Source organism: Apodemus sylvaticus, chromosome 12 (assembly GCF_947179515.1).
Source record: "Apodemus sylvaticus chromosome 12, mApoSyl1.1, whole genome shotgun sequence".
NCBI classification, from domain to species: Eukaryota; Metazoa; Chordata; class Mammalia; order Rodentia; family Muridae; genus Apodemus; species Apodemus sylvaticus.
The window spans coordinates 41,878,620-41,905,992 of record NC_067483.1 but is presented as its reverse complement, the minus strand read 5'-3'; the positions used below and the strand labels follow the sequence as shown (position 1 = coordinate 41,905,992).

The following is a 27,373-nucleotide window of genomic DNA, read 5'->3' as shown; positions in this document are numbered from 1 at the left end:
TGTCAGATTTCTCTAGTCATGACCGGTTTATTTTTTATTGTTCCTGTGTCTGGGTGTTTTGTCTGTGCACTGGGGAGTCCAGCATAAGACCTCAGATCCCCTGAAATTGTGAGCACGCTGTGAGTGCTGGGAATTGGACCTGGGTCCTCTGCAAGAGCAACCCCTGAGCTCTGAACCCCTGAGTCCTCCAGCCCCACCCCCAGGCCTAACTTCTGAACACTAAGGTGGCACCTGGCTCTGATCAGCTTTGAACTCTTTTCTGTGGTTGTTTTTATTACCTTGTTTTAATTACAAGGACAACAGTATTTTCTATTCTAAAAAGATCTGCTTCTCAGCTCTAACAACTAACAACATATGGTGAGAAGTTGAGACATCAAGTACAAGTGCTGTAGTGACTGAGGAGGAGGAGGAGGGTCTGCTGCAGCCTGGTGTAGTAGCTGTAGAAGGGGAGCAGGAAGGGGCGAGGCCTAAAACCAGCAAGGGCAAGATCTACGGGTTCAAAAGTTTTACAATCACTAAAGCAAAGAGTCTTGTAAACTTGGCTTAGTGGTCAGTGTTTTGACTTTCAGTCTTTTGTAAGATTTTATACAGACACACACACACAGACACACACAAACAAATAGTAAGCTTCTTACTGGTCAGTGTTTTGACTTTCAATCTTTTGTAAGATTTTATACACATACACTCACACTCACACACTGGTAGAGCCAATAAACAGTGGCTATGTGGTGGCTCACAGCTACCTATAACTCCATTTCCAGAATACCTCACCCTCTGGCCACTTCAGGCACCAGACACACGTGTGCTTTATATACATAGAAACTTAAATAAATCCAGCAAGGCAAGCGGTGGCACACACCTTTAATCCCAGAACAGAGACAGGTTTTTTTGAGAAACCCTGTCTCAAAAAACAAACAAAAAGCGAAATAAATTAATCCAAAAATAAATTTAATAGAAAAAGCAATAATAGTTAGTTCTAAGGAGAAAACAAGCCTCCAGCAAGGCGGAGCTCGTGAACCACGAGGTCACTGACCATCACAGGGCTCTACGGCACTAAACAAACAGGAGCAGAGTGAGGTGACACAGGCCTAAGCCTGGCACTGAACTGGGAGCAGAGGCAGGAGGATCTCTGTAAGTTCAAGTCCAGCCTTGTCTAGTCTGCATAGCAAGTTCCAGGCCAGTCACAAGCTACATAGTGAGACCCTGTCTTTAAAAAATTTGAGTACCTGTTAACAGGGCGTTATTTAGAGAAACCATGCTTTTATTTCTGTTTATTAATGCCATTCTTTGTAAATGCCATTTTAAAGTATTACTTAATAATATTATTAGGTATTCATATGGCCTGGCCAGCCCCCAAACAATCAAGGTAGAGTGTCAGGCGAGAGCACCAGGTTTGTCCCAAGGCACCCTCTTCACTGAGCAGCCTCACTAGCTGTCACGTCGCCTGCTTCTTTTTTTTCTTTCTTTCTTTTTTTTAAGATTTATTTATTATTATATGTAAGTACACTGTAGCTGTCTGTAGACACACCAGAAGGGGGTGTCAGATCTCTTTACGGATGGTCGTAAGCCACCATGTGGGTGCTGGAATTTGAACTCAGGACCTTCCGGAGGAGCAGTCAGTGCTCTTAACCGCTGAGCCATCTCTCCAGCCCCTCATTGCCTGTTTCTAACTGCTGGGCTGAAGGAAAGACTCATGGAACTGGGACTGGCGCTATCTTCAGTGCTAGAGCATCAGCCAGTACAAACAAAGCCTGGGATTCCATCCCCATCAGAAAAGAAGGAAGGTGTAGATTTATCCAGTGTTCATAGCGGTTATATCCTGTGAGAGATAGTAAATACACATCGATTAAGAGGTGGTTAGAGGGGGCTGGAGAGATGGCTCAGCCGTTAAGAACACTGATTGATAGTCCAGGGTCCTGAGTTCAATTCCCAGCAAGCATGTGGTGGCTCACAACCATCTGTAATGGGATCTTCTGGTGTGTCCTCTTCTGGAGTGTCTGAAGACAGTGACAGTGTACTCACATACACATAATAAATAAATCTTAAAAATAAAAAGAAAGAGGTGGCTAGGACTGCATAGAGAAGTTTAAATCCCACATGCAAAGTACTAATTTTGTAAGTATGCATAAGACTGTTTTTATAAATTAAACTCATTTTGACACTCAAAACACAATTTGTGACATGAAAATTAAAAAATAGTCTCCCATTATACAATTGTGATCAGAAGATGTTTTAAGGCTACATTTGTTTGCTTGCTTGCTTGCTTGCTTGCTTGCTTGCTTGCTTGCTTGCTTGCTTGCTCTTGGTGGGTTGTTGTGTTTTGGTTTTGAGGCAGGGTCTCACTGTGGAACCCCTGCAGCCTGGACTTGCTTTGTAGACCAGGTTGGTCATGAACTACCCCATGTGGAAGTCGGAGGATAACTTCCACTGTGTAGTCTCTGGGGATCCAGCTCGGTTCATCAGGTTTGGGGGCAAGTGCCTTTACTGGCTGGGCCATCTCGCCAGCTTTTTATGTCCAGATCTTGGTAATGTGATTAATGTGATTTAACACTGTAGTCTGAGAAGTATCTTAATAATTTGGATGTGGTGATGTGCCTGTATAAAGTGTTATAGAAAATAGCAAATAGGATAGCAGGGTGGCTCAGTGTGAGTGCACCTGCTTAAACATGTAGGGGAGAACCTGGGTGTAAGCCCCAGCAAAGAAGATATTTTGAAGAAAGTTGAAGCATTGATATGTATGTAATATGCTACAGAGAGATATGAAGACATAGATAACTACAGAAGTAGCTTTATAAAGCTATGTATACACACATATGTCATATAAGATTGGAAAGGCTAAAAATTGAAGGGTCTCCTTACAAATAATTAATTATCTCTCTCTCGCTCTCTCTCTCTAGTTATTGTGATCAACTGAAAGTCTCAGAGAGTACGCATGTGCTTCAGCCCTTCCTCCCCAGCATCCTTGACGGCCTAATTCACCTAGCAGCCCAGTTCAGCTCAGAGGTCCTCAACCTGGTGATGGAGACCCTGTGCATCGTTTGTACTGTTGACCCAGAATTCACAGCAAGCGTGGAAAACAAAATCTGCCCCTTCACCATCGCCATTTTCCTAAAGTACAGTAATGGTATGCCATCTGGAAAGAGTGTTGTTGATGAGAAGCACCCAAAGGAGTGGTGACTGGTGGATTAGGAACTACCCCAGTTAACAGAGGAACTGGTTCTTCTACAGACACTACAGCATTACAAAGTCAAATGCTAGTTCCTGTGATTCTCATATAAGGACTAGGAAAGATAGCGTGTAAAAGACTAACGCAAAACAACCTCATTTAAAGCTCTGCTGATGGAGTAGGGAAGTAACTTCCTAAGAACAGATTGAAAAAGGAGGTGCTGGGACTCGGGGTGCAGCTCAGTGATAGAGCCCCTGCTCAGTGTGTACAAGGCCCTGGGTTTGATCCCCAATACTAGGGAAGAAAATCCTGAAGACAGAAACATGCCAAGAAACCTTTCACACATGAGGCAAGTGCTTTGCTACCAAGTGGCACCGCAGCCTTTGCGTTTAGAGCCTCCGTGTAGCCCAGGCTGGCCTGGAGCCTGCCATCAGTGCTCCCTCCCACTCCTCCCAAGTGGCACAGATTTATTTTATAATACCAAAGTTAAGCAAAAAGACAGAATTTCCCAGGATATACATAAAGATGTATCTGAAGTTCTAGTTTTTGTTTTAAAAGAGGATATGCATGTAGCTATGTATAGTGGAAAGAAATGCCAGAAGAAAATAATTGAAAATATTAAAGGTGTTATCTCTAGGTAGAAGAATTACAGGCTTTTCTTTCCTTTAACACTTTTCAGCATTTTAAGTTTTTATAGTAAACATATTTATGCTGAGTACCAGAAAAGAATATTAAAGATTTTTTTTTAAAAAAATTGAAGCTAAAAGACATAGAGAAGTGGTAGTTATTAATATGATATCATACTAAACGTGCTATTTAATTTGTTTTTTGGGGTTTTTTTTAATCTGACAGATGTGTTCTGCAGAGCATGCCTGCTATCTCATTCTTCTCAGGGTTCATTCATGTCTGAAATGCCTGTCTATATATTTTTACCCATTTTGTTAATGGAGAGCTAGAGTATTTTTTTTTCTATTATAAACAATTCTATAGTTACTTTTAGCACACATCTTATTGTGCACTGCATGGGTCTTATCATGCAGGTAAATAAAAGGACAGGTCCTTTTATTATGTGGGTAAAGCAGATTAACATGAAGTTCTGTCTCTCAGCCAGGTAAACATCTATGATCCTAGCCCTTGGCGCTGAGGCTGGAGGATTACAGAGTTAAGACTATATACATTCTTTTTTTCCTCTTTTTTTTAAAGATTTATTTGTATATATATGAGTACACTGTATCTGTCTTAAGACACACCAGAAGAGGGCCCATTGTAGATAGTTGTGAGCCACCATGTGGTTGCTGGGAATTGAACTCAGGACCTCTGGAAGAGCAGTCTGTGCTCTTAACTATTGAGCCATCTCTCCAGCCCCTTTCTTATCTTCTAAAGTATCAGGGGGTGTTGTTTGCTTTTTGGTTTGGAGGCTTTTATCATTGGGTTTTATTATCATTCCAGGTCTCAGGAAAACAAAGACCTTAAAATTTGCCCCAGAAGAAAAGCCCTCTTTAACTTTAGGAGTAGCTATTAAAAAGTCCATGCCCTGAAGAAAACATCTATAGTACGTTTTGAAGACGTAGCGTCCCCTTGTTCTTCGGGTGATTCTTGTGGCTGGCTGCTCCACTTCCCATTTCCCAACTGTGTGAGATTTAATCCGTGCAGAAGTATTTAACTCATGTTAGACTTAGAACAAGAAACAAGCATTATTAGACCAGAAGTAGACAGGGTTCCATGTTGCCTTATCCACCGCAGATCCTGTTGTCGCCTCGCTGGCTCAGGACATCTTCAAGGAACTGTCCCAGATTGAAGCCTGTCAGGGTCCAATGCAGATGAGGCTGATTCCCACGCTGGTCAGCATAATGCAGGCCCCAGCGGACAAGATCCCTGCAGGGCTCTGTGCGGTAAGTGATTATAAAGTCTGTGAGCAAGTAAGAGAAGGAGAGCAGGTGCCGCCCACAGATCCCACCTGTGGACAGGACAGCGCATCAGTTAGGGCTTGGAGATTCAGGGTGGTGGTTTATACTGATCTGCTCTGACCATGAGGACAGTGGTCGACTGCCTAAGGTTTTTTTAAAAAGAGGTGGGGATTTTTGGTAGCATACTCCTTTAATCCCAGCACTTGTGAGGCAGAAACAGATAGATCTCTAAGTTGGGGCTAGCCTGGTCTGTAAAGTGAGTTCTGTGACAGCCAGGGCTCCGCAGAGAAACCAGTCTTGGGAAGAAGTGGGGAGTTTGGGGCTGGGTAGTAAGAGTGAATATGTATGTGGTGTGAGGTATGGGCTCACCATGTAGATTAGCAATATAGGCTGACCTTGGACTCAGAAATCTGCCTGCCTCTGTCTCCCCAATGCTGGAATTATAGGCATGCACCACCATGCCTGGTGGCATTTTTCCCCACTGCTACCAATCTGTGTCTATGTATACATGTTGGGGACAGGAGGACAACCTCTGCTGTCACCCTTAGGAACACAATCTACCCCTTTGAAACAAGACCTCTCATTGGCTTAAGTATTGCCAAGTTAGGTATGCTGACTAGCCAGTAAGCTCCAGGAAACCTCCTCCTTTCTTTGCCTCCCCAGCACCAGGATTATAAACCTACCTGCATGCCATCCTGCCTGTCAATACCACCTACCCCCACGGCTAATGTAATTACAAGTGCTCTAGTGAAGCTGAGAGCGCCACAAACCTGACAGGCATCTTGATTGTTGGACTCCTCCCTTCCCAGAAGTAATTCGGACTTGTCTTTCTCTTCTCAGACAGCTATTGATATCTTGACTACAGTAGTTCGAAATACGAAGCCCCCACTGTCCCAGCTCCTCATCTGCCAAGCTTTCCCTGCTGTGGCACAGTGCACCCTTCACACAGATGACAATGCCACCATGCAGGTACGGAGACTCGGGGACTGTAGGGGAGGGACTTTCCCCACCATAGCTATGTAGTCGGATAGGAGATCGGACATGCAGTTAATGCTTTTGAAATATAAGTCTGTCCACTCCAAATGTACCCAAAGAGACCCCATTGGGTTGTGCTTTTAAAGTCTGTTACCAGTCTTAGAAAGTGTGAATACCAGACCTCTAGCTCTCTGTATTTGATTATTGATATTATAGAGGAGCCTATAGATGACCTCTGTAGAGGTCTACATTTGAGACCTTTCTGAATATTTGTTGATAGACCTGGAGAAGGGGAGGGTGTTAGGTGCTCTCAGGTCTTTATTACTGGGGCTGTTTCTAAAGGCTGTAGGAAAATGATAGTAGATCCTGGTCAGAGTGGAGGTCCCTAGGCAGACAGTAGTGATTTGTGTGAGGTCCATCTTCATCCCATGAAGACCTTAAACTCCTAATTATGGCTACATCTATGAAGGGTTTTTAATACCAAAGGTAAATATTGGTAAATCTCAGTTCTCTTGGTCATTGGTCATTGTAAGGAGAAGCAGGCAGTTTTCAGATAGATAAATGGGTAAAAGAAGGATCGTGTTGGTGCCTGTCGTTATCTCTGAACAATCAATCCCTGTGTCTAGTGTTTGGAGCCACATGAGCCCTCTAGGCTCATTGCTCCCAGGAGGTGTAGACCTCTGTCAGTAATGGGTTGAGGGTCTCCTTGCACCTGTTCTCCAACGGCTAATCTTGCTTGTCATTTCTGTCCCCACAGAATGGTGGTGAGTGCTTGCGGGCCTATGTGTCAGTGACACTGGAACAGGTAGCCCAGTGGCATGACGAGCAAGGCCACAGTGGACTGTGGTATGTTATGCAAGTAGTGAGCCAGCTCCTTGACCCACGGACCTCAGAGTTCACTGCAGCCTTTGTGGGCCGCCTGGTCTCCACCCTCATCTCCAAGGCAGGGCGGGAGCTTGGGGAGAATCTGGATCAGATTCTTCGTGCCATCCTCAGTAAGATGCAGCAGGCAGAGACACTCAGTGTCATGCAGGTAAGGACAGTGGGGTACTAGGCTTTTGCTGCGTGGGAATCAAATGAGTGTGTGGGTCCTGAGTCATTTTATTCTCTCACTATCCTTGTAGAGCAGCTGAGTAAAAGTGGATCTGTTCTGGCCCGAGAGACATGAACAAGGAAAGCCCCATGTTCTGTCCTATGAGTGGGCTCTGCTGTCTAGAGACAGATTTGTTTTACATGTATGAGTGTTTTGCTTGCATGCATATATATGCACCACGTACATGGAGTCCAGTCTCTTGGAACTATAGTTAGAAATGGTTGGGAGCCACCGATTTGGATACTGGGAACCACAGCCAGCTCCTTAGTAAGAACAACAGTACCCTTGACCACTGAGCCATTTCTCCAGCCCAGACTGTTTCTAGTTTGGCTTTGGTTTTGGTTTTATTTGAGATGATCTCAGTGTGTAGCTCTGGCTAGCCTGGAACTCTCTGTATAGACCCAGGCTAGCCTCAAATTCAGTGATCTGCCTACCTCTACTTCCTATGATCTGTTTTCCTGAGGAACGTACCTCTTGTTCTCTCTAGTCGCTCATCATGGTGTTTGCTCATCTGGTGCACACCCAGCTGGAACCTCTGTTGGAGTTCCTGTGTAGCCTCCCTGGACCGACTGGGAAGCCTGCCCTGGAGTTTGTGATGGCTGAGTGGACGAGTCGGCAGCACCTGTTCTATGGACAGTATGAAGGCAAAGTCAGGTAAGGCCCTGTATGTTTGCTCTGAGCTTTCTACTTCTACTCACATTGAAATCTTTTGTCCTTACACCATTGATTTTTGATGAACATAACCTGTCCCTTTGGTCTCTGTTCTGTCTTTCTTGATAACCATATAATTTAATATCTCCATGTTGAAATTCCCAGTACAAAATCAGCAGAGTAGGTGTATTTCTGATTTCTGCTAAGAATCTCCTCTTGAACAGACTTTGCCTGGTTAAGAACAGATGGTGTGGCTTATCCTTCTTTATAAACCCAAGCCTAAGCCTGGTGTTGGTACCATTCACCTTTAATCCAAAAACTCAGGAGGCAGAAGCAGGTGGATCTCTGTGAGTTCAGGGCTAGCCTGATCTGCAGAACTTGCTCCAAGGTAGCCAGGGCTATACAGAGAACCCTTCTAAAGAGAGAGACAGAGACCCTTCTTGAAAAACATAGACAGACAGACTAGAAACCCTTCTTGAAAAACAAAGAGATGGATGGATGGATGGATGGATGGATGGATGGATGGATGGATGGATGATAGACAGACAGACCCAACCTTTGTTTTGCAACTCCATAGCCTAGATTTCTTCTGGAGCTGGGAACCAAACCCAGGCCTTGAGTTTGGTAAGCAAGCCTTCTACCCTTCAGCTAAATCCCCAACCTCTATAGCCAGGTTTATCCCACTAGGTCTCACCACCCACATACACTGACCAGTGTGGATAATCATTGTGTGCCCTGCCCACCCTAACTTTTTTCAAGATGAGCAGATATCAGTGGCCACTTCATATGCACTAAGTCCCATTCTTAGCTGGGCTCTGCCACTTCTTCTAATTAAGAGTAACAAGAAGTTACGCTTCAAAGGGGGAGGGGTCTTCATTTCTCAGGGTGAGCTAATCTACTTGGCAGAAGCTCTAGACGGGAGCTGACTGGCCTTTCCTGGCTCTCCAGCTCTGTGGCACTCTGTAAGCTGCTCCAGCACGGCATCAATGCAGATGACAAGCGGCTACAGGATATCCGTGTGAAGGGAGAAGAGATCTACAGCATGGACGAGGGCATCCGCACGCGCTCTAAGTCAGCCAAGAGTGAGTCATACTTCCATCTGTAGGGGCTCCAGGTACTTGGGACAGGGAAGGGGGCCACACTGGGGTCTGTGTTTTTATTAGTGGGTCCGTAAAGAAGAATCAGAAAACTAAACCAACAGTGAATCAGAATGTGTGGATCCTTCTTGTTGAAAATTGACAAAAATAATCTTGGGACAGTGCTCCCAGCTTCTGGCTTCATTCCAGGCTCTGACACACACAGTATGTCTCGGCTCTCGGGTCACCCTTGGCCCGTGGCAGCCTTTAACTGCAAGCCTGTGATTGTCTGGCGAGGGGCTGGCATCCTGGGCTGGCTTCACAGCCTTGTTGCTAGTAGAACTGATCTCTAATCCCGAACCCTTCCTTCTCCTTATTTCTGAACTGTTGTGTATAGGACCTAGCAGAATTAAATTTAAATCATTCTTTGCTGGATATAGTCAGGGTGGCAGAAAGCACCTGAGGGAAAGAACTCTGCTGAGGAGAACTGTCAGAAGGATGAAGATCCTGCCATATGGGGCCCACTGACAGTCTTAACTTGAGGCTTTTTGCTTCCTTCCTAGACCCAGAGCGTTGGACGAACATTCCTCTGTTGGTCAAGATCCTAAAGCTGATTATCAACGAGCTTTCCAACGTCATGGAGGCCAATGCTGCTCGACAGGCCACTCCTGCTGAGTGGAACCAAGGTGCACCAGACCCTTACTCCCAGCAGACTTTTAACTCGGAGAATCAAGTTCCATATTGTCAGGTGTCAGTTAGGTTTGTTCAGGCGAGGGTTTAAACGGCGTGGTGCGGAGCGTTATTGGGAAGCTGCGCTATGCCTGGCACTGTCGGGTCTACTCCAACCTCAAGGTTGGAGGTGAGGGCAGCTAGGAAGCAGGCTTCCTCCTTCCTTCTGAACAGCTGTAGCGCTTCCAGTCAGACACCGGGAGGGTTTGGGCATCCTTGGTGCTGTCACGTTCAGTCTGACCTAGTAAGATTCGGGGAGGGAAATGCATGACTGTTTGAGCTGCTTTTCATCTTCACCTAGATGATTCCAATGATATGTGGGAGGACCAGGAGGAAGAGGAAGAGGAGGAGGAGGATGGTTTAGCTGGCCAACTTTTATCTGACATTCTTGCTACAAGTAAATATGGTAAGCCACTTGAGAAAAGACAGGACAACATGGTAAATACCTTTTCTTTGCACCCTGGTGCCAATAATGGAGTGCCCAAGAAAGAGGAGATGCGGGCTCATATGGGATGGATGTTCCTTGGGCTTTTGCCCCTTCTGCCTCCGCCATGCAGTAAACGCCATCTTAGGCCTGGTGACGGGCCTCTGTCCTGACTCGCCTGTGTTGGCTGTGTCTAACAGAGGAGGATTACTATGAAGACGATGAGGAAGATGACCCTGATGCCCTGAAGGATCCTCTCTATCAGATTGATCTGCAGGTGAGGGTGGCCATAGAAGATGTCTTACAAGTGATAGCTTTCAAGCCATGGAAGCAATATAATGGGTTCAAGTCCATTCATAGTTCACCATTAGAACTGCAAGAAAGTGGGGGTGGGTGGCTATCTGTTTGGGTGCTCAGGGCCCTGGGGGACGAAAGGGGTGCTGGGATTTTTATCCAATCATCTGTACCAGCAATAATCACTCAAAAGTGAGTCTACTCTGGGTGGAATAGGAGATGAAGCCTTGGGAATATTTTTGGGTTCCCTATGGCATTCTGTCACTGTATGCATATCAGATCCATGGATGAGAAAACCTACCCCTTAGGAAGCTGGCATTTGTCTGAAAGCCAGCATTCCCGTACCACTCGCTGCTGGTCCTTATCCCGCTGCATACTTGGCCTTGGGGCTGTTTGCTGATGCCTCTCTCCTTTCTCCTGCAGGCGTATCTCACAGACTTCCTTTGCCAGTTTGCTCAGCAGCCCTGTTACATAATGTTTTCATGCCACCTTAACGACAACGAGAGGCGGGTCCTACAGACTATCGGCATCTAAAGAAGAGAGTCTTCAGCCTGTGCCCTGTCTCCGGGCCCAGCCACAGACCATTCTACAGCCCTCTCCGGCCTTGAGATGCACTTTGTCTCAGCCTGGAGTGGCTTCTGACCCTCGGCCTCGACAGTGACACTGACATTCAGCCCTTGCTTACCAGGGCTGGCATTTTAAAAGCTAAAGAAAAGAACATTTATCAAAGTCCTGTGAAGATACCCCAAATCTGGAACTGTCTTTCTCCCCAGCTCTGACCCCCTTCATTCCCAGCATCCTCTGTTGGCCAGACCAGAAACTTCGATACCCAGGATGTGGGTTCTTGATTCTTTTGCCCCACCTCAGGGCACAGGAAGTTATTACCATTAATATTCAGAAACATGCCTGTTTACTTTCATAGGACGTCTGATGTGTTCAGATAGGAACCCTTGAGAGATCAGTGTGCTTTCTGCCCTCGGCCAGTGATGCTCTGGGTTTTCAGTAAGAACAGCTGGAGCAGCCACATGCTAAGACATTTCCAGGAACCTCACCTTCCTGCTTTCCTCATGCAACACTAAGGTCCTCTGTCAAAGGCTCCATCTTCCCATCTCTGCTTCATTGCATGACAGCCCCTCCCCCAGGCTGTTCCTATATATACATGCATACACAAGCAAGCCAGACAGATGGCAACTTGTCTCTCTCCCCCCAGGCCTCTCCCTCCCTCCCTCCCTCCTTCCTTCTCTCTCTCTCTCTCCCTCTCTCTCTCTCTAGAAAAAAAAAATCAGGAAAAGATTTTTTATTTCTAAATCTGCCTGACCCATCTATATTTAATATGCCTCTTCTGCACATAACCAGAGTCTGATATTCAAAGGTATCCCTATCCCTCAGGAATCCTCTAAAGTGGTTGAGTTGTAGCCCTCGAATTTGCAACATGTATTTTTCTAGGACAGTAAAGCAATCTTTACAAATGAATTTAGTCTGCATACTCTAAGGTGTCTCAACACCTCTACCTTCTGTTTCTTCCCTCTAGAAGTAAAGTAAAGACAGAAGAAAGCATAGCATATTTTGGCAAGCAGTTCAGAAATCTTAGAGAACTGGTATTTTTCATCCAAATATGTTTAAAGAGTCAGTGGCACAGCATGTGGACGGCCTGGGTTGAGTCCCCAGTACCACAGAGATAAGGGCGCCCTGCAATGGCTCTCCCGTGTGTGAGGAGTTGAGAATGGGTGAAGATTAAGAGCAGGGAAGTTGCCCCACGTTCCCTTTGTTTGGTGGCGCCCAGGTCTGGTGCTCCTTTTTTAATAGCCAGAGCTTTTTCTTTGAGGTGATACTCTGATAAAAAGGAAAGGGAATGTAGTGGTAACCTGAGCTCCACTTAAGCAGAAGGTGGCCGTGTAGCGTGTCTAAGGCCTTTCCTGGCACCTAAAGACTCGGCGGCTTCTTATCAACTGCGCCACCAGTTGTCCTTCGAGCTCAGCCTTGTGTTCAGAAGCACTAAAGTTTCCACTTTTATTTATAAGAGCCTAACAAAGTGTGTATACTTGTCTTCTGGCTGGCAGTGTGGAGACCAGTATTGCCTTGGCCCTTGCTGCTTTTCTTCCTGAAGTTGGAAGTTCCTGATAAAGAGAAATGAAAACATACCTGCCCAGTAGTGCCCAGAAAACCACAGTAGGAACTTTGGAACCTCTTTCCATAGTTGACCTCAAAGCCAACTGGATTTGGTGCTAAAAACAGTAGACCATTCCACATGATTAAGTTGTCTCATGGTTTTGACACATTAGCATGGTACCAGGTTAGCAACACTGGCCTGCTGAATTTGAGGAAGCTTGGAAACCCAGTTCATTCTAAGCCTGCACATTAGGACAGTTCCTCACACAATGAGTCCAAAGGGCCTGTCCTGTTCACATGCTTCATTCACATTTGGTAGGAGGGCTCAGCTCCGGGCTTAGGAAGGCTTGAAAAACAGCTTCCTATGAAGCCATCCCAGCCAACATGCATAACTGATTGGAAGTGGAGGGGTTTATGCACCTTGATGAACAGATGCTTGTGTTTTCAGAGCATTTAACTTCTACAGCACAGTGAAACCTCCCATCCTGCTGAGAGACTATTCCTAAGAGCAAGGAGAAAGTTCTGTTGGTGTGACAAAGTTGAACTCTAGCTTGTATTTTTGTCTCCTACGAAAGCCAACTTCGTTTGGGAAAGGGGCAAGGCGGACTGTTGGAAGACTAAGAAAAGACCAGTGAGCTCATGAGAGGTGCGGGCTCCCTCGGTGAAGGGCTTGCCGGTTGTGGGTGAAGCACTGGAAAGCTAAGAAGCAGGTAAGATGCCAAGAAAGGGAGTTGTTCTACAATTCCCTAAGAAGCGCGAGCCGATTGCAGATGGCTCAGGCAGATGAATATCAGCAGGGAAAGCCATGACTGGGCCAGCATGGCCTCTGAGTGAAGAGCTAAAGCGATAAACGAAGGGAAGCCGCGTCGGCTCTTGGTAACCGTTCTAAGTACCCCAGAGAAGTAAAGTGAGCACTGACCAGTCAACCCTTCGTGGGAGGTCTGGGGTGAGTCTTTACTATGGAGATAAGTGATTTCATTTATGCCAAGAAGCTTGAAGCCATTTGCAAAAGAAGCTGACCTAAACAAGGAAAGAATGCTCATCAAATTTTAGATGACAGGAAACTCCTAGAAAGGGTGACATTTAGGATCCAAGTAGATCAGGTCATAAGAAAAGGAGATTGGCAACAGTATCCGGAAGATTGAAGATTTGGAGGACTGTGTACCTCATTAAAAGTACTGAGTGTTAGGCCAGAAATGTCCAGGGTGGGCCCGGGTCTAGGAAACTACAGATTCTCCTCCACCTCTGTCCCTCTCAGCCTGACCAGTGACAGTACTCTGTGAAAGGACAACAAAGGCCTAAGCTGTTGAGGGGAAGCGGTGACATGACTGAGAGGGCTGGGCTCAGGGCAGTGAGCACTTCAGCTCGTCCTGGGTTTGTTCATGGACAAGGGCCGCATTGCTCCAGCCCAGTGGGTAGGCCGGCTGTGCCTGAGCACGGAATAAAGATGCATTTCTGGCTCTTCTGGGTCCTGTCAGTTTCAGTGACTATAAGCTTCTGTCAGATACAGCAGAAGGCCAGTGCCTTACGGTTTTTGCTTTTTTTTTTTTTTTTTTTTTTTCCAAGAAGCTAGTCCAGGGTAGTGCCCACCTTAAATCCCAGCACTTAAGAAACAGGCAAACCTGAGTCCAAGGTCAGCCTGGCCTGCATAGCAAGTTCCGGGCCCACAAGGGAGTCTTGGAGTGGGGTAGGGGGAGCTGATTGTGAGATCAGAAATCAATAACAAATGAGACAAGAGCTATAGGAAAAATGGGTACTGTGTACTGTCACCTCCACCCCCAAAGACTGGGCTAGCAGTAATGGGATTGAAGCTGTGTCACTGGCGGGAAGAAGGTGACCCTCCAATAAAGCGTCTTGCTAAAATGTGAGCACTGAAATGCTAAGCTGTTGAATGTGTCTCTGTGGATGACCTCACACCTGCGAACCTTGCAAAGCAGGTCCTTTTCTTGAACCCTTTTATAGATAGAGGAGAGCAGACGCTTAATGTTGACTGCTAGTCAAGAGATTTCTGTCCAAGAAGCCTATACTTCGGATAGTTACTCTTACCTCTCCTGTGTGTTTGCCAGTCAGACAAAGGTAGGCTAGGATATTCTAGAGGTGTGGGAGGTGACTAAGATAAGATTGTCATGAAATAATTGTATTTGGAGAGCTTTTTTATAAGCACAGTAACAATGTTAGACTAACCGAGCATGGTAAAGCACTCCTGTAATACACAACTATGATACTAGTGTTGTGGGGGTAGGGGGCGAAGCAGGCAGAACTCTCTGAGTTTCAGGCCACACAGGGCTACATAGTGAGCCCATGTCTCAAAAAAAAAAAAAAAAAAAAAAAAAAAAAAAAGATGGAGCCTGAAGTGTAGTGCACTGGTAAAGCACTCAATTAGCATTCATAAGGAAGGTCCAGGGTTCTAGTCCCTGCATCAGCACCCAGCTAGAGAAAAACATTAAGGTATTGCGATTCCTGGGTGAGTCTAGGCCAGAAATAAAACTGTAAAGAAAAGCCTAAGCAAATGGCGAGGGCTCCAAGGCCTGCTTCCTCTAGAGAAAGACGCCACCTAAGAGAAACAAAGTGGTCTGGAGCCTGCGCTGCAGTGGGAGGCAGTGGAAGGTAGGACTGCCGTCTGGCAGCAGATCTGGGTACAGGAGTGGCAGCGTGTGCTGAGACAGGGAGCAGGGTAGAAGAGATGAGTGGGTGAAGCCCGTGAAGGCCTGGTGACCCCTGCGGGAGAGGGTCCCCAAAAGGACACTGTTTTCACAGTGTTCCCGGGTCCTCTGCATCAGAGGGGTCAAGCATTCTTTTGGTAGTCATGTGGCCAAAGCCCCACTCATACCGATTGGCCCTAGATCTCTGTGCTCTGTGAAGATTCCAGTAGCACGCAGCCAAAAGTGCATGTTAATAAACTTACAAAATCAGTGACCTGTTTGCCTTTCAATGAGGATAACGCACAGGTTGGCACCAGCCAGCTAATGATCTCATTTTCTTTTGTTTCGGTTTGGTTTTAGATGCTTACAAAAGGTCTCTCATGCCCGTGTGGCAAGCATGCAGTGAGAAGGAAGAGTGCACCACAGGCCTGATTAGAAGGCCCAGGAAGCCATCGAGTCTTGGCAGACCAGTATAGCTGGAAAGGGGCCTGAGACAGTGCTATCCTGTAAACCTTGGCTTCCCTGTCTGTAAAATGGGGGACTGACTCACCAGACTGTGAGAAGAGTCCCATCCTAGCCCCCACCACAGAGGAGAAGATAGCTGTGTATCTGGCTCTACCTGCCTGGTTGGATTTGACTGTGACTCACTCAGTTCAGCCTCACAGATGCCAGTGTTGCCGCTAAGTCAAGGCTTGGTGAGCCTTTGGGAGGACAGCTCTGTAGACTGGCCCCAGCTCCCACCTACCACCCACTATGCAATTCTCCCATGGTTATTGGTGACAAATTATTGGTGTATTGGTTTGCTTTTGCTTTTTTCCCCCACCTCTCATTCTCAGAACATAATTAAATTCTTTGTAATTCATCACCTTAGTGGTTTTTGAAAGGTGGAAAACCACTGCTTGAGGATAACTACCCTTCTAGATCCAGAGAGGAAAAAGGTCAGCTGAAATCAAACCCAGAGCCTGGAGGATCAAAGGAGGGGCCTAGACTCCCACAGCAGGAAGTCCCAGGAGCCTGAGTCGGGACCTAGTGACAGACTGGGAGAAGGCCGCAGGGGATACCTGAAGAATACTGTGCCTAGGATGTGTACACAGGCCAGAACTTACTGCATATTGTAAGCACGTGTTAAAACCAGAGGAAACAGGCCTGGAGCGCTTACCTCAGAGTTTGGCACTAAATTCCCCCACTAGGTGATAGGATAGATTCAGTCTGATCCATTTAAATTTTATATATATATATATTCAACCAGGTGGTGGTCTTCATACCTTTAATCCCAGTATTTAGGAGACAGAAGCAGGCAGGCAGGCTAACCTCTGACTTCAAGGCCAGCCTGATCTATATAGTGAATTCCAGGACAGCTAATGGTACACAGAAAACTGTCCCAAAAAGAAAAAAAATCATTTTTACATCCGACTCTAGTTGAGCAGATTCTTAACTCTCATCTCTCCTCACACCTGAACGGAAGGTTAGCTAGCACTGCAGAGAAGCCAGGCCAGTGACGGACCTTCGAGTTACCTTAAGCCCTCTGCAGATCACAGAAAGACATCGTGGGCTTCCCACAAGAGAGAAGCAAGACCAGAGGGGTCAGGTGGCTTTGAGCTGGAAGTGGCAGAGCAGGACACATAGTTTGTGGTTCACAGCGTGAGCTCTGGAGCCAGGCTAGATTTTGAGTCTTTGCAGGACCACGTGCCTGCTTTGGTAATTTGGGGCACTCTGTATTTAAATCTTCTATCTACATTTCCAAATCCATAGAATAGGTATATTGATATCTTTACCACAGGGGACTGTAAGAATTAAATAAAGCCGGAACAATACAAAGCACTTTGAAGTGAGGCTTAGATTTAGCTTGTTAGTATGACCTCGAATCTAAAGGAATTATCATCACCTAAACGTGTTAAAGTTCCTGTGCACCGGAATTCAACAGTTCCCATCTGTGCTGGGACGGCTGCGAAGAAACCCCAGCTGGAGTGCTGAGTTTTGAGACAAGGCTCTGGCCCCAAGCTCTTCCCAGGAGAGGGGACAGACAGGAGAGCTGTAAACAGCCTCTGCCACTCACTCTCAGATCTCAAAATAACTCGTCTGCCCCCACCCTGCCCAGCTGGCAGAGCTGCAGGCTGAGTTAGTGCCATTTAAAGATAACCTGGCACTCACTCTCCATACGCCCCGCTGCCTGGGCCGGCTCCTGAGACTGGGCCAGACCGAGGCTGCCTAAGGGCGGCTGCTCCTTCCACGCACACCAGTTCACCCACCTATTCACCCTTCACCCTGGAGTCCACGCTGGCGAAGCTGTGCTCAGATTGCTGAGAACACTGCAGACAAGCAGTGGCCTAGCATTCTGAGAGGTGGTCCTAGGAGACATCATAAAGCCTCTTGAGGAAGAATACCCCTTCCTCTCATGGCTAGGTGGCAGGGTGACACCCTGCTCAGGTCAGTACCTTTGCCCCCCCTCAAAGGTGACTACTACTACAAGAACAAATATAAAGAACACTGTCTTTTACAAGTCTTCACTTCCACCCCTCAGTCTTTGCTCCGTGGCCCTCTCAGGACTCGGGTCCACTATGGAAATATAGCTCATGCTAACTATTCATTTCTGGGCTTTAACATCCCCTGCCAAGAAGTGCCAGTTGGGAAGTAGTGGGTCATGTGCTTCTGTTAGCACTCAGCCTGAGGCACAAGGGTTAGGAGTTTTGAGGCAAGGCTACCCTTTGTCCATGTCACGATTGTACGCGAGTGTCCCAATCTGCATAGGCACCTAGCACTGAATCCTTCTAATCCTCTCTCCTAGAATTTTCCAAACAGAAATCCACTGATGTAGCTGGGCATGGTAGTTCCTGTCTTTAATCCCAGCACTCGGGAGGCAGAGGCAGCTGGATCTCTATGATTTAGAGGCCAGCCTTCAAACTCCGGGCCAGCCAGGGCTACACATGAGAATCTGTTTCAAAAGGGGAGAAGGGGAATTGGGCCAGTGAGATGGATCAGCTGAAAAATTCAACTGTTGCCAAGCCTAAAGACCTGAGTTGGGACTGGAGAGATGGCTCAGCGGTTAAGAGCACTGACTGCTCTTCCGAAGGTCCTGAGTTCAAATCCCAGCAACCACATGGTGGCTCACAACCATCCTTAATGAGATCTGACGCCCTCTTTTGGTGTATCTGAAGACAGCTACAGTGTACTTTGATATAATAAATCTTGGGCCCAGAGCGAGCTGAATTCAACTCCCAGCAACCTGGCTCCCTTTAATCCCAGCACTTGGGAGGCAGAGGCAGGTGGATTTCTGAGTTCGAGGCCAGCCTGGTATACAGAGTGAGTTGTGAGTTCCAGAACAGTCAGGGCTACACAGAGAAACCCTTATCTCGAAAGACCAAAAAAGCAAAACCAAACCAAACAAAAAAGACCTGAGTTAAGGCGGGCAGTGGAGGCATACGCCTGTAATCCCAGCACTTGGGAGGCAGAGGCAGGCGGATTTCTGAGTTCAAGGCCAGCCTTGTCTACAGAGTGAGTTCCAGGACAGCCAGGACTACTCTAAAAAAACCAAAAAATAAAATAAAAAATAAAAATAAAAAAATAAGTAAATCTTAAAAAAAAAAAAACCAAAAACAAAAACAAACAAGCCAGGCAGTGGCGGTGCATGCCTGTAATCCCAGCACTCTGGGAGGCAGAGACAGGCAGATTTCTGAGTTCAAGGCCAGCCTGGTCTACAAAGTGAGTTCCAGGACAGCCAGGGCTACACAGAGAAACCCTGTCTCAGAAAAAACAAATCCAAAAAACCAAAAACAAAACCAAACAAAAAAAACCCCAAGATACTGAATAATGCAGAGACAGGTGAGATGGATCTAAAGCACACACACATGCACACACACACACACATACACAGAAGAGAGCAGAGCAGAGTCAACTTTGAACAGGAAGGACAGGACAGCCCTTTGCTGAGCTCATGATAGAGGAGGGAGGACAGCAGTGGGCGGGCAGACATAGGTGGTGCCGAGTCAAGACATGTCCACGGCAGTGGTCTTTATGACTGTCCAGCTGGGGTGTGCACGCACTCCTGCCAGCTTGTCTGTCTGTGGCTGGCAGCTTCTGGTGGCAGGAGTGTGCCTCTCTTGTTCCCTCTCTCTGGGAGCATGTGGCACCACCTACAAGACCCAGTGCATAGCTACCCTTTCGTGATCTCCTTTCCCTAACTCACTGGCATTCTGCTTTGCTGCCCATGGCCTCTGGTTCCCTCACCCTGAACCCCAGAAGCATGTGCCGTCAGCACAATCTTTAGCTGATAGTAAAGATCCACCTATGTAGAAACCATGGGCCCTACTGGTTTCTTTACCATTTGCTCTTTTACCTTAAACCTTTAACATTTGAGTTATATAGTCTGCGATGGAAAAGGAATGATAAAAATATTTACCAGCGTGGCTTAGCTCGGGGAGTTGTGCAAAGATTCTTTTTTTGTTTGTTTGTTTGTTTGTTTGTTTGAGACAGGGTTTCTCTGTGTAGCCCTGGCTGTCCTGGAACTCACTCTGTAGACCAGACTGGCCTCGAACACAGAAATCCGCCTGCCTCTGCCTCCCAGAGTGCTGGGATTACAGGCGTGCTGCAAAGTTGGGGTGAGGGGTACCAGGCTGGTGCTGAGGCTGGATGTGTGCAGCTGGTGGGCAGACCCCTGGGCAGGGCCCAAGCAGAGTTAGCCTTGTGGAATGGGCTCCAAAGATGACTCAGCAGTTCAGAGCAGTGGGCGAGCTTGCTGAAGAAAGACACCCAGGGGTTCCCCGTGCCATGTGGTGGTTCACAACTATCCATATGTCCAGCTCCAGAGTGCCAGATGCCCTCGAGGTCACCAGGCATGCATGTAGCGCACATACGCACATGCAGGCAAATACTCAGACACATACAAAAATATTTTTTTAAGTGTCCATGGAAGGAGATTAAGGTAGCCATTACTCTGCCTCAGTTAATTGGCAGTCCTGGTCAGGGTATTACACACAGGGCAGAGCATGACCGCTGGCATTCTGTGACAACCTGTCTGGCAGCAGTGAACAGATCCTTAGATACTCTTGCTCCCTCTTTAGCTGCCAGATGATTGAAAAAAAATGGACCCCAAGAAATTAAAATTTCCCCAGGAACTTCCAACTGGGCGAGGAACTGAAGACCCAGGGGTCTCCAGAGGAGGAACTTGTCTCCTGGTGGAAGATTGACAGTTTGTCAGTAACCTTGCAGGAGAGACTAGGAGCCAAGGCACTGATGGGTGGGGCAATCAGATCTTGCCTGGACTGCTTAGTTAGGCAAATATCTTACTCTCTATTTAAACTTTACCCTTACTTACTTACAGGACCTGTGTAGACTAGGACCTGTGTGCAGAGAAGAGACCCTCGCTCTTGGGGTTAGAAGCACCCTTTCACATATTCATAGCAGAGTAGGAAAATTGCAATTATGAAGCAGCAACAAAACTGTTATGGTTGGGGGTGGTCATCACAGCTTGAGGAACTGTATTGAAAGGTTGCCACAGCAGGAAGACTGAGACCCACTGGACGAGGGCACGGAAAGGAATCACTGGATCTCCTGTCCTTCTTTCCACTGTGGCCATATTGAATACATTTCCTTGGACCGTCTTTCACTATTAATTTGGTTATTATAATTGTCGTGTTGAGGGTGAGTGGCTAAACCTGGCTCTAAGTCCTGTATCAGCTCCACATGAGTTGTAAAGATGCATTATTAACTTCATACCTTGGGGCTTTCCACCTGTAACTAACTGTCGACTCTGCTAGCTTATGTAGTATTTTTTGCAGGCTTACTCCATGAAGAAAAAGAGTTTCCACCGTAAAGTGTTTAACTGGCTGTGTCTCAAGTGGCCAGGGCCACCCCTACCGGTGAGGAGTGAGGCTATAGTTGGAGCTGTCCATTCAGAGGGAGAAGGGGCCATCTCAGGGAGCCAGCGCAGCTGCCAGGGCACAGCCTGTGGGCACCGATGGGGACAAAGCTTCTCTGAACTTCCTCTCAATGGATGCCTGTTTCTAGGAATGGGGGAAGGGTGACACTGCCCCATCCTCCCCCTGCAGGACGTCCAAGACTGGACACCAGAGCAGAGGAGGTCCCACACGGGGAAGGTGTAGCCCTGCCCCTCCAGAGTTGGCCCATGAGCTGGTCATTAGGAGGTGGCACCAGGATCAGTGTTTCTGGGGTCTGGGATAATGATTGGTCTCAGGAGAGGGGCGGGTACTGCCAGGCCTCCCTGACCGCAGTGCCCAGCTGTTGGCTGTGCCCTTAAGGGCTCAGACTGTAGGAGTCATCGCACTGTCGTGGACAGGGAGAGCAGGGCTGTGTCTTGGGGTGAGGGGTACCAGGCTGGTGCTGAGGTTGGGTGGGCGTCGCTGGTGGGCAGACCCCTGGGCGGGGCCCAAGCAGAGTTACTGCAGGCGGGGCGTTAGTCCCGCCCCAAGAAGGCGGGAGTGGAGTCAGAGCCCGGCCGCGGGCTGGGCGGTGCTGCAGCTCCCGCCGGCCGGCTTCGTCCAGCTTTGTCCTGCGGCCCCTTTTCCAGGCCGTCCTGGCCGCGCCCAGCCCCCTCTCGCCATGCCGCCCGCGGGGCCCCGCGGGACCGCGCCGCTCGCTGCCGTCGTCCTGCTGGTGCTTGGGGCTCCTCTGGGTAAGGGATGGAGAGCGACACGAAATGGGTGGGATGGGGCGGGATCAGGGAGAGGTTAAAGGGACCAGTCGGGTCCTCAAAGGCTATCCTCTGGCTGTCCATGCGCCCCAGATGCTTGCGGTTGTTCCTGGAGCAGGAAGAAAGGGCGCTGAGAGGTCAGACAGCGGGAACCTGACCCCCCAGGCACGGGGTTCAGCTTCAGGGAGAGAGGGGCTTCTAGGACTTCTAGCTGAGCCCCTTAGGGTGGAAACAAAAGTGAGCTTTCAGCTTCCCAAGGTAGCGGGGTTGAGGGTGGCCAGAATTGAACTGGACTGGTGTCCACCGGGCACCCCCACCCCTGCCCGCAGCGCTAGCGAGTGAAGACTGCTTGTGGTATCTGGACCGGAATGGCTCCTGGCATCCGGGCTTTGACTGCGAGTTCTTCACCTTCTGCTGCGGGACCTGCTACCAGCGGTACTGCTGCAGGGACCTGACCTTACTCATCACCGAGAGACAGCAGAAACACTGCCTGGCCTTCAGGTGGGCTGCGGACTCCCACACCACCCCCCTTCCAGAGGCCTCCTGCTGGCTCCAGTGCCCACCTCCACATTCTTAGCTGAGGGAGTCACCAGGACTCCAAATGGTGACAGAGCTGGGTGGTTGGTGTTAGTTACCATGGGCTTGCCTGGGCTGTTTCCAGGGGCTTTCTGGATCCTGACAGGTCCTGGGAGGGAGTATGCTGAGCTAACACTCGAACTGCAGAGTGGCCTGGTAGACGCTCTGATGAGAGGGCAAGAGACGACTTGGGTTTTGTTTCTAGGCTGGTCTCTTACTAGCACTGTGATCCAGCTAAGACACTTGCCCTCTATAGATGATTGTTATCTTTTTAAATAATATGGAAGTTGCGAGCCAGGCCTGGTGGCTCACACCTGTAATCCCAGCACTCAGAAGGCTGAGGCAGGAAGATCATCACTAAACGAGTTCCAGACCAGTCTGGGCTAGAAAGTGAGACTATCTCTCAAAAACGACAAAGGACAACACCACCAAAAAACAAAAAAACAAAAACAAAAACCAAAAAAAAAAAAAAAAGAGAGAAGAAGAAGAAAGAAACAGAGTTGCCAAAATTAAAGGTTTTGCTAACCCTTCCCCCATCCAGCCCAGGACGGAGGGTAGGTCCTCAAGCACACCAACATGCTACTATTAAGCTATACTCATAGTCCCCAAATTAGTGGTTTCAAACTTTTTTTTCCTTTGAGACAGGGTTTCTCTGTGTAGCCCTGGCTGTCCTGGAACTCACTCTGTAGACCAGGCTGGCCTTGAACTCAGAAATCCTCCTGCCTCTGCCTCCCAAATGCTGGGATTACAGGTGTGCACCATCACACCCGGCTGCTTTCAAACTTCTTAAAGGGAACTGCAAACATATAAAACTAATATAAGGGGATTGCAAGTTCTGGTAAGATTTGATGATAATGGCCCTAAATTATTTCAAAGGCTCCATTGAGGTCAACATACTTTAAACCTAACCAATTAAATGGTAGATGTAAAAGCAGGGGTAGGTGGGCACACTACAAATCCCAGCATGCCTCATACTAGCTATCCAGACAGCATAGCCTCCTGGGAAGTAGAGGTCTCTTAGAGCTACTAAACGGGGTGGGCAGAATTAATCCCACAGGGAACCCCAAGACTTAGCATGCTGTGGCTCCCTGCTGGCCAAGAGTAGGAGCCAGCACAGCGAGGAGTCCCTCTACCAGGGTTGGAAGGTGAGAGGACCTGTTTTTTGTCTAAAGTCCCAAGACCATAGCTGGCATCGCCTCTGCTGTAATCCTCTTTGTTGCTGTGGTTGCCACGACCATCTGCTGCTTCCTCTGTTCATGTTGTTACCTATACCGACGGCGCCAGCAGCTCCAGAGCACATTTGAAGGTATGTATGCACAGAGTCAGGCAGGATGAGTGAGTCTGAAATGGGCTGGATTGATCCTGTAACGGGCACCAAAGGGATCAAGGATTGGTGAATTCTGTGGTAGTGAGTGTTTCCATGTGCCTGAACCTCGCCACCCAGAAATGTGTGCAAGTGAACCCTCGAGCATTAGACTGTGTCCAGGAATGTATGGGAACAAGTTAGTGTGCACTTGCATGTGCACGCATATGAACATTTAGTCGTGCGCAGGAATGCATCCATTGGTGGTAAGTGTGCAGTAGGGATAAGCTTGTCTGTAGCTGAGGTGGGCTCTGTTGGAGTGAACATTAATTGGGTGTGTTCCAGTACTTTGGATGTGTGTGTGAGTGTTGCCTGTAACTGCCAAGCCTGGTGATGAACATGGGAATGATGACACCACATGGGAGATCAGTGTGAGGGGGACTGGAAGAGAACCCCTTTAATGATGGATTACAACGATGTTGGATTACAAGATACCAGCATTTTCTACCCAAGTGGAACTTTCCCAGGCTAGACTGCCTCTTGAGTGCGCTCTAACCTGTTGGGGGAACAAACTTGGTCAACACAAGCTGACCTGCTTAGCTTGATACATAGCTCTCTGCTCAACTCTGGGCAAGCAGGCTTTGGGAGGCAAAGTACTTAGCCAGAGTACTTAGCTTGGTTTCCTGGGTGGGAGGAGGTGTCTATGGGAGCTAGGTATCTAAATGGATCCTTATCCCTCTTCTAGGCCAGGAGATTCCTATGACAGGGATCCCAATGCAGCCAGTATACCAGTACCCTCCGGATCCCAAAGCTGGCCCTGCACCTCCACAGCCTGGTTTCATGTTCCCACCTAGTGGCCCTGCTCCTCAGTATCCTCTCTACCCAGCTGGGCCCCCAATCTACAACCCTGCAGGTAAGTGCCCAACCTGGAACCCTTGTCCCTTCTTGTCCCCACCCCATGCCACAGGACCTCCTTACTTCTTTCCCTGGTAGATTACCTTTCCCCGGCTCCTTCCATGTTTCTTTGGAAACTTCTAGGCATTTCTTCCCGTGGAATCTTCGCACCGTGAAGTGGGGGGTGAGGGGGGAGTACTTCCTGTCTTCCGGTGTCCCACTGACCCTCATCCTGTCTCCTTGGTTTTCAGCTCCTCCCCCTTATATGCCACCACAACCCTCTTACCCAGGAGCCTGAAGAGACAGCTGTGGCTCTGCTGTCCCTTCCACGATGCCATTTTTTTTTTGGGAGAGTCCCCATCCTGTACCTGCATCTAGCCCTGAAGGTGGGCATGGGTCTTCTAGTCACCAGGCACGCCAGGTCAAGCCAAGCCTTGGGCCCTGCTGAGGACGGGAGGCCCAGAGAAGTGGAACATGAGCTGAGCTGGAACCAGGCCGTGGATGAGGGGTGGGTAGGGAGGGCTTGGGATTCAGGAGCTATTTTTACTGGGAGACTGGGAGTAGGTGAGAGAGCCTAGGTCACAGTCTCTGTTTTCAAGTAGTCCCTCTGCTCCCAGGACCCCAATCAGAAAGAGGCCCCTCCTATTTGCCCAGTTTGGGCTGAGGTGGAAACAAGTGGGGGGGGGCGCTCTATCAACAACTGGCCACAGCCCTTCCCTCTGGATGCCCAATTGGCCGGAGCTCAGGCCTCCTGGATTAAAGCTGTAATGATAGAACTCATCAGTGGAATCATTGGCCCCTTCTCTTAACCCTGCCTCCCCGCTGAATCCAGACTGCTGCCTGCCCCACATTCTACAGTCGGGGAGGGCAGCACCAGTGGGAGAGGAGCGGCTGCCATCAGCCCCACCCCGGGCAGAACCCCTGAGCAGCTCTGGACTGTTTTCCAATGCTGTTGAGCAGATCTGTGGCAGCTAGAAAGGGTGCTCACGTGGTAGTTTTCAGGGTCAGGCCTCTGAGACGTCCGAGGCGGCTATGTAAAGGCCCCTCTCCATCCAAGAACACTTAAATTCAAATCTGGGTCCCTTCACTGTCTGACCTTGAGCAGGCCTGCCTCTGAGTGCCTTCATGTACAGAATGGAGATAGTAGCTGTCAGGAGGATGATATATTATGGAATTGAAACTTTCTTCCTGAGCAGAGGGGCCCAGGACCCGGAGCCAAGTGCGGAGATGTGGTGTAAGGTGCTCATGTCAACTGCTTCTTGATCCTTATGGGATGCTAAGGTGTCAGGTCCTACAGGCCAATGTCCCGGTCCACGGAAGCTCTGTGTAAGGTCTGTGACAGGTGACCTGGGACTATCAGTGGACACACAGAGCTGTCTGCCCATCTTCCCTTGCTCTGATCCTTGAAGTTAAGAGTCTTTGTGCTCCCAAGACATCTGGTGACAGATGCAGGAAGTTTTGAGGTTTGGGAATGCTGGGATGGGCCCTGGAGTCTCAGCCATGATAGCTAAGTGCCCTGCTACTGAGACTCACCCGAGACCATTTTTAATAGTTTTGATTCAAGTAGGGAAAATGCCAACTTATCCAATGCCCCTACTCCCAGTTCTCTAAGGCCAGCCTTTTTTTTTTTTTTTCCATCTATCCTCAGGAAATCTAGCCCAGTGCAGCCTCCTGGAAGTTTCTGGCTTCCAGAAGCCTCCTAGGTTCTAGACAGGGCCATTGTCCTCACAGGTTCCCAGGGCCCTCTGGGAACCACATACCCAGTGGGCATTACCTCAGATCACAGACCTCAGTCATAGACTCCTAAAGCAGGGATCTGCCCCAGAGTGAATTCACAGCTTCCCTCTCCTCAGTGAAATCAAGGGGTACGTGAATTTACCCTCTAAACCTTGCAGAGGGGTATGACGTTAATGTATGTAATGGAATTCATTGTCCTCGAGTCAGCAATCTGGGACCAACGACAAGTTGCTTTGTCTTGTAGGATGGGAACTTCACACCAACCACAGCTGCAGGTAGAGAAGGGCTGTTCCCAGTCAACACAGCAAAGCACCGGGAATGAGAATTCTTTTTTTTTTTTTCTTTTTGGTTTTTTGGATTTGGGTTTTTTTTTCAGACAGGGTTTTTCTGTGTAGCCCTGGCTGTCCTGGAACTCACTCTGTAGACCAGGCTGGCCTCGAACTCAGAAATCCACCTGCCTCTGCCTCCCAGAGTGCTGGGATTACAGGCGTGTGTGCGCCACCACTGTCCGGCGGGAATGAGAATTCTAAGAAAGAAGCAGCATTCCAGTGTTGGAGAGGGGGGCAGTGGGCTGCAGAATCCCCGCACATCCTGGGGTGCTTTTCAGAGTGGATAACATCCGTCTCCCTCAGACACTTAACTTCCAGCCCGCCGTGTGTGTCTCATGGGAGAGTAAACAGCCCAGTAAGACGTGAGGGAGCCTAGAGGGCTGTGTCTGCCCCCTTTCCATCACATAGCAATCCTGAAAACCACAGACACGTCAGAAAGAGACGGAGAGCTGCTGTGTGAGGGACTTGGGGCTCAAGAACTAGGGGACCCCAGTGATGTAATGGTGGTCTTGCTAGGATGTGAGTAGACACTGAGCAGCCTCAGGGGTGGTACAGGAATCTAGCTGAAGAGGAGAGGTGCTTTTATACAATCAATAAATAGATAAATAGGCCGGCCTACATGCTGGGCTTGCTTCTCGGCTGAAGCACACACAAACCTAGACAAACATGGACCTGCCCAGGTGTGAGTGTTTGTCAGGGGTAGGGTTGGCAGAGCTCCAAGGGGTTTGGGTGCAGAGAGTCAAGAGGGCCAGGGCAAAGACAACAGGAACTCAGCGGGGCCAAGGGAAAGTTAAGGAAGAAGTGGAGGAAGTAGGGTATTTG

The 27,373-nt window shown here is 48.3% G+C and overlaps 3 protein-coding genes across 5 annotated transcripts in view; 2 read left to right on the top strand and 1 right to left on the bottom strand.

Annotated features, from left to right (window-relative positions):
• The window catches only part of Ipo9 (importin 9), a 47,044-nt gene extending 33,052 nt beyond the window's left edge, over positions 1-13,992 (top strand). For 2 of the 3 annotated variants that reach the window (XM_052200643.1, XM_052200645.1), the window contains exons 15-24: positions 2,898-3,124; positions 4,910-5,058; positions 5,914-6,042; positions 6,806-7,081; positions 7,629-7,795; positions 8,699-8,874; positions 9,432-9,554; positions 9,899-10,003; positions 10,222-10,298; positions 10,739-13,992. In XM_052200643.1, coding sequence (XP_052056603.1) covers positions 2,898-3,124; positions 4,910-5,058; positions 5,914-6,042; positions 6,806-7,081; positions 7,629-7,795; positions 8,699-8,874; positions 9,432-9,554; positions 9,899-10,003; positions 10,222-10,298; positions 10,739-10,849 — 1,540 coding nt within the window. In that variant the 3' untranslated portion in view covers positions 10,850-13,992. The remainder of the gene's footprint in view (positions 1-2,897; positions 3,125-4,909; positions 5,059-5,913; positions 6,043-6,805; positions 7,082-7,628; positions 7,796-8,698; positions 8,875-9,431; positions 9,555-9,898; positions 10,004-10,221; positions 10,299-10,738) is intronic. The other variant, XM_052200644.1, reaches the window with a different exon arrangement.
• Positions 1-27,373, bottom strand: part of Tmem9 (transmembrane protein 9) — a 678,246-nt gene that overhangs the window by 641,404 nt on the left and 9,469 nt on the right. The gene's annotated exons all lie outside the window — the stretch shown is intronic.
• Shisa4 (shisa family member 4) lies at positions 21,524-25,347 on the top strand. The gene is made up of 5 exons (XM_052200650.1): positions 21,524-21,694; positions 22,042-22,213; positions 23,461-23,594; positions 24,337-24,504; positions 24,737-25,347. The coding sequence occupies exons 1-5, from the start codon at positions 21,622-21,624 to the stop codon at positions 24,781-24,783; spliced, it is 594 nt and encodes a 197-aa protein (XP_052056610.1). The 5' UTR covers positions 21,524-21,621; the 3' UTR covers positions 24,784-25,347.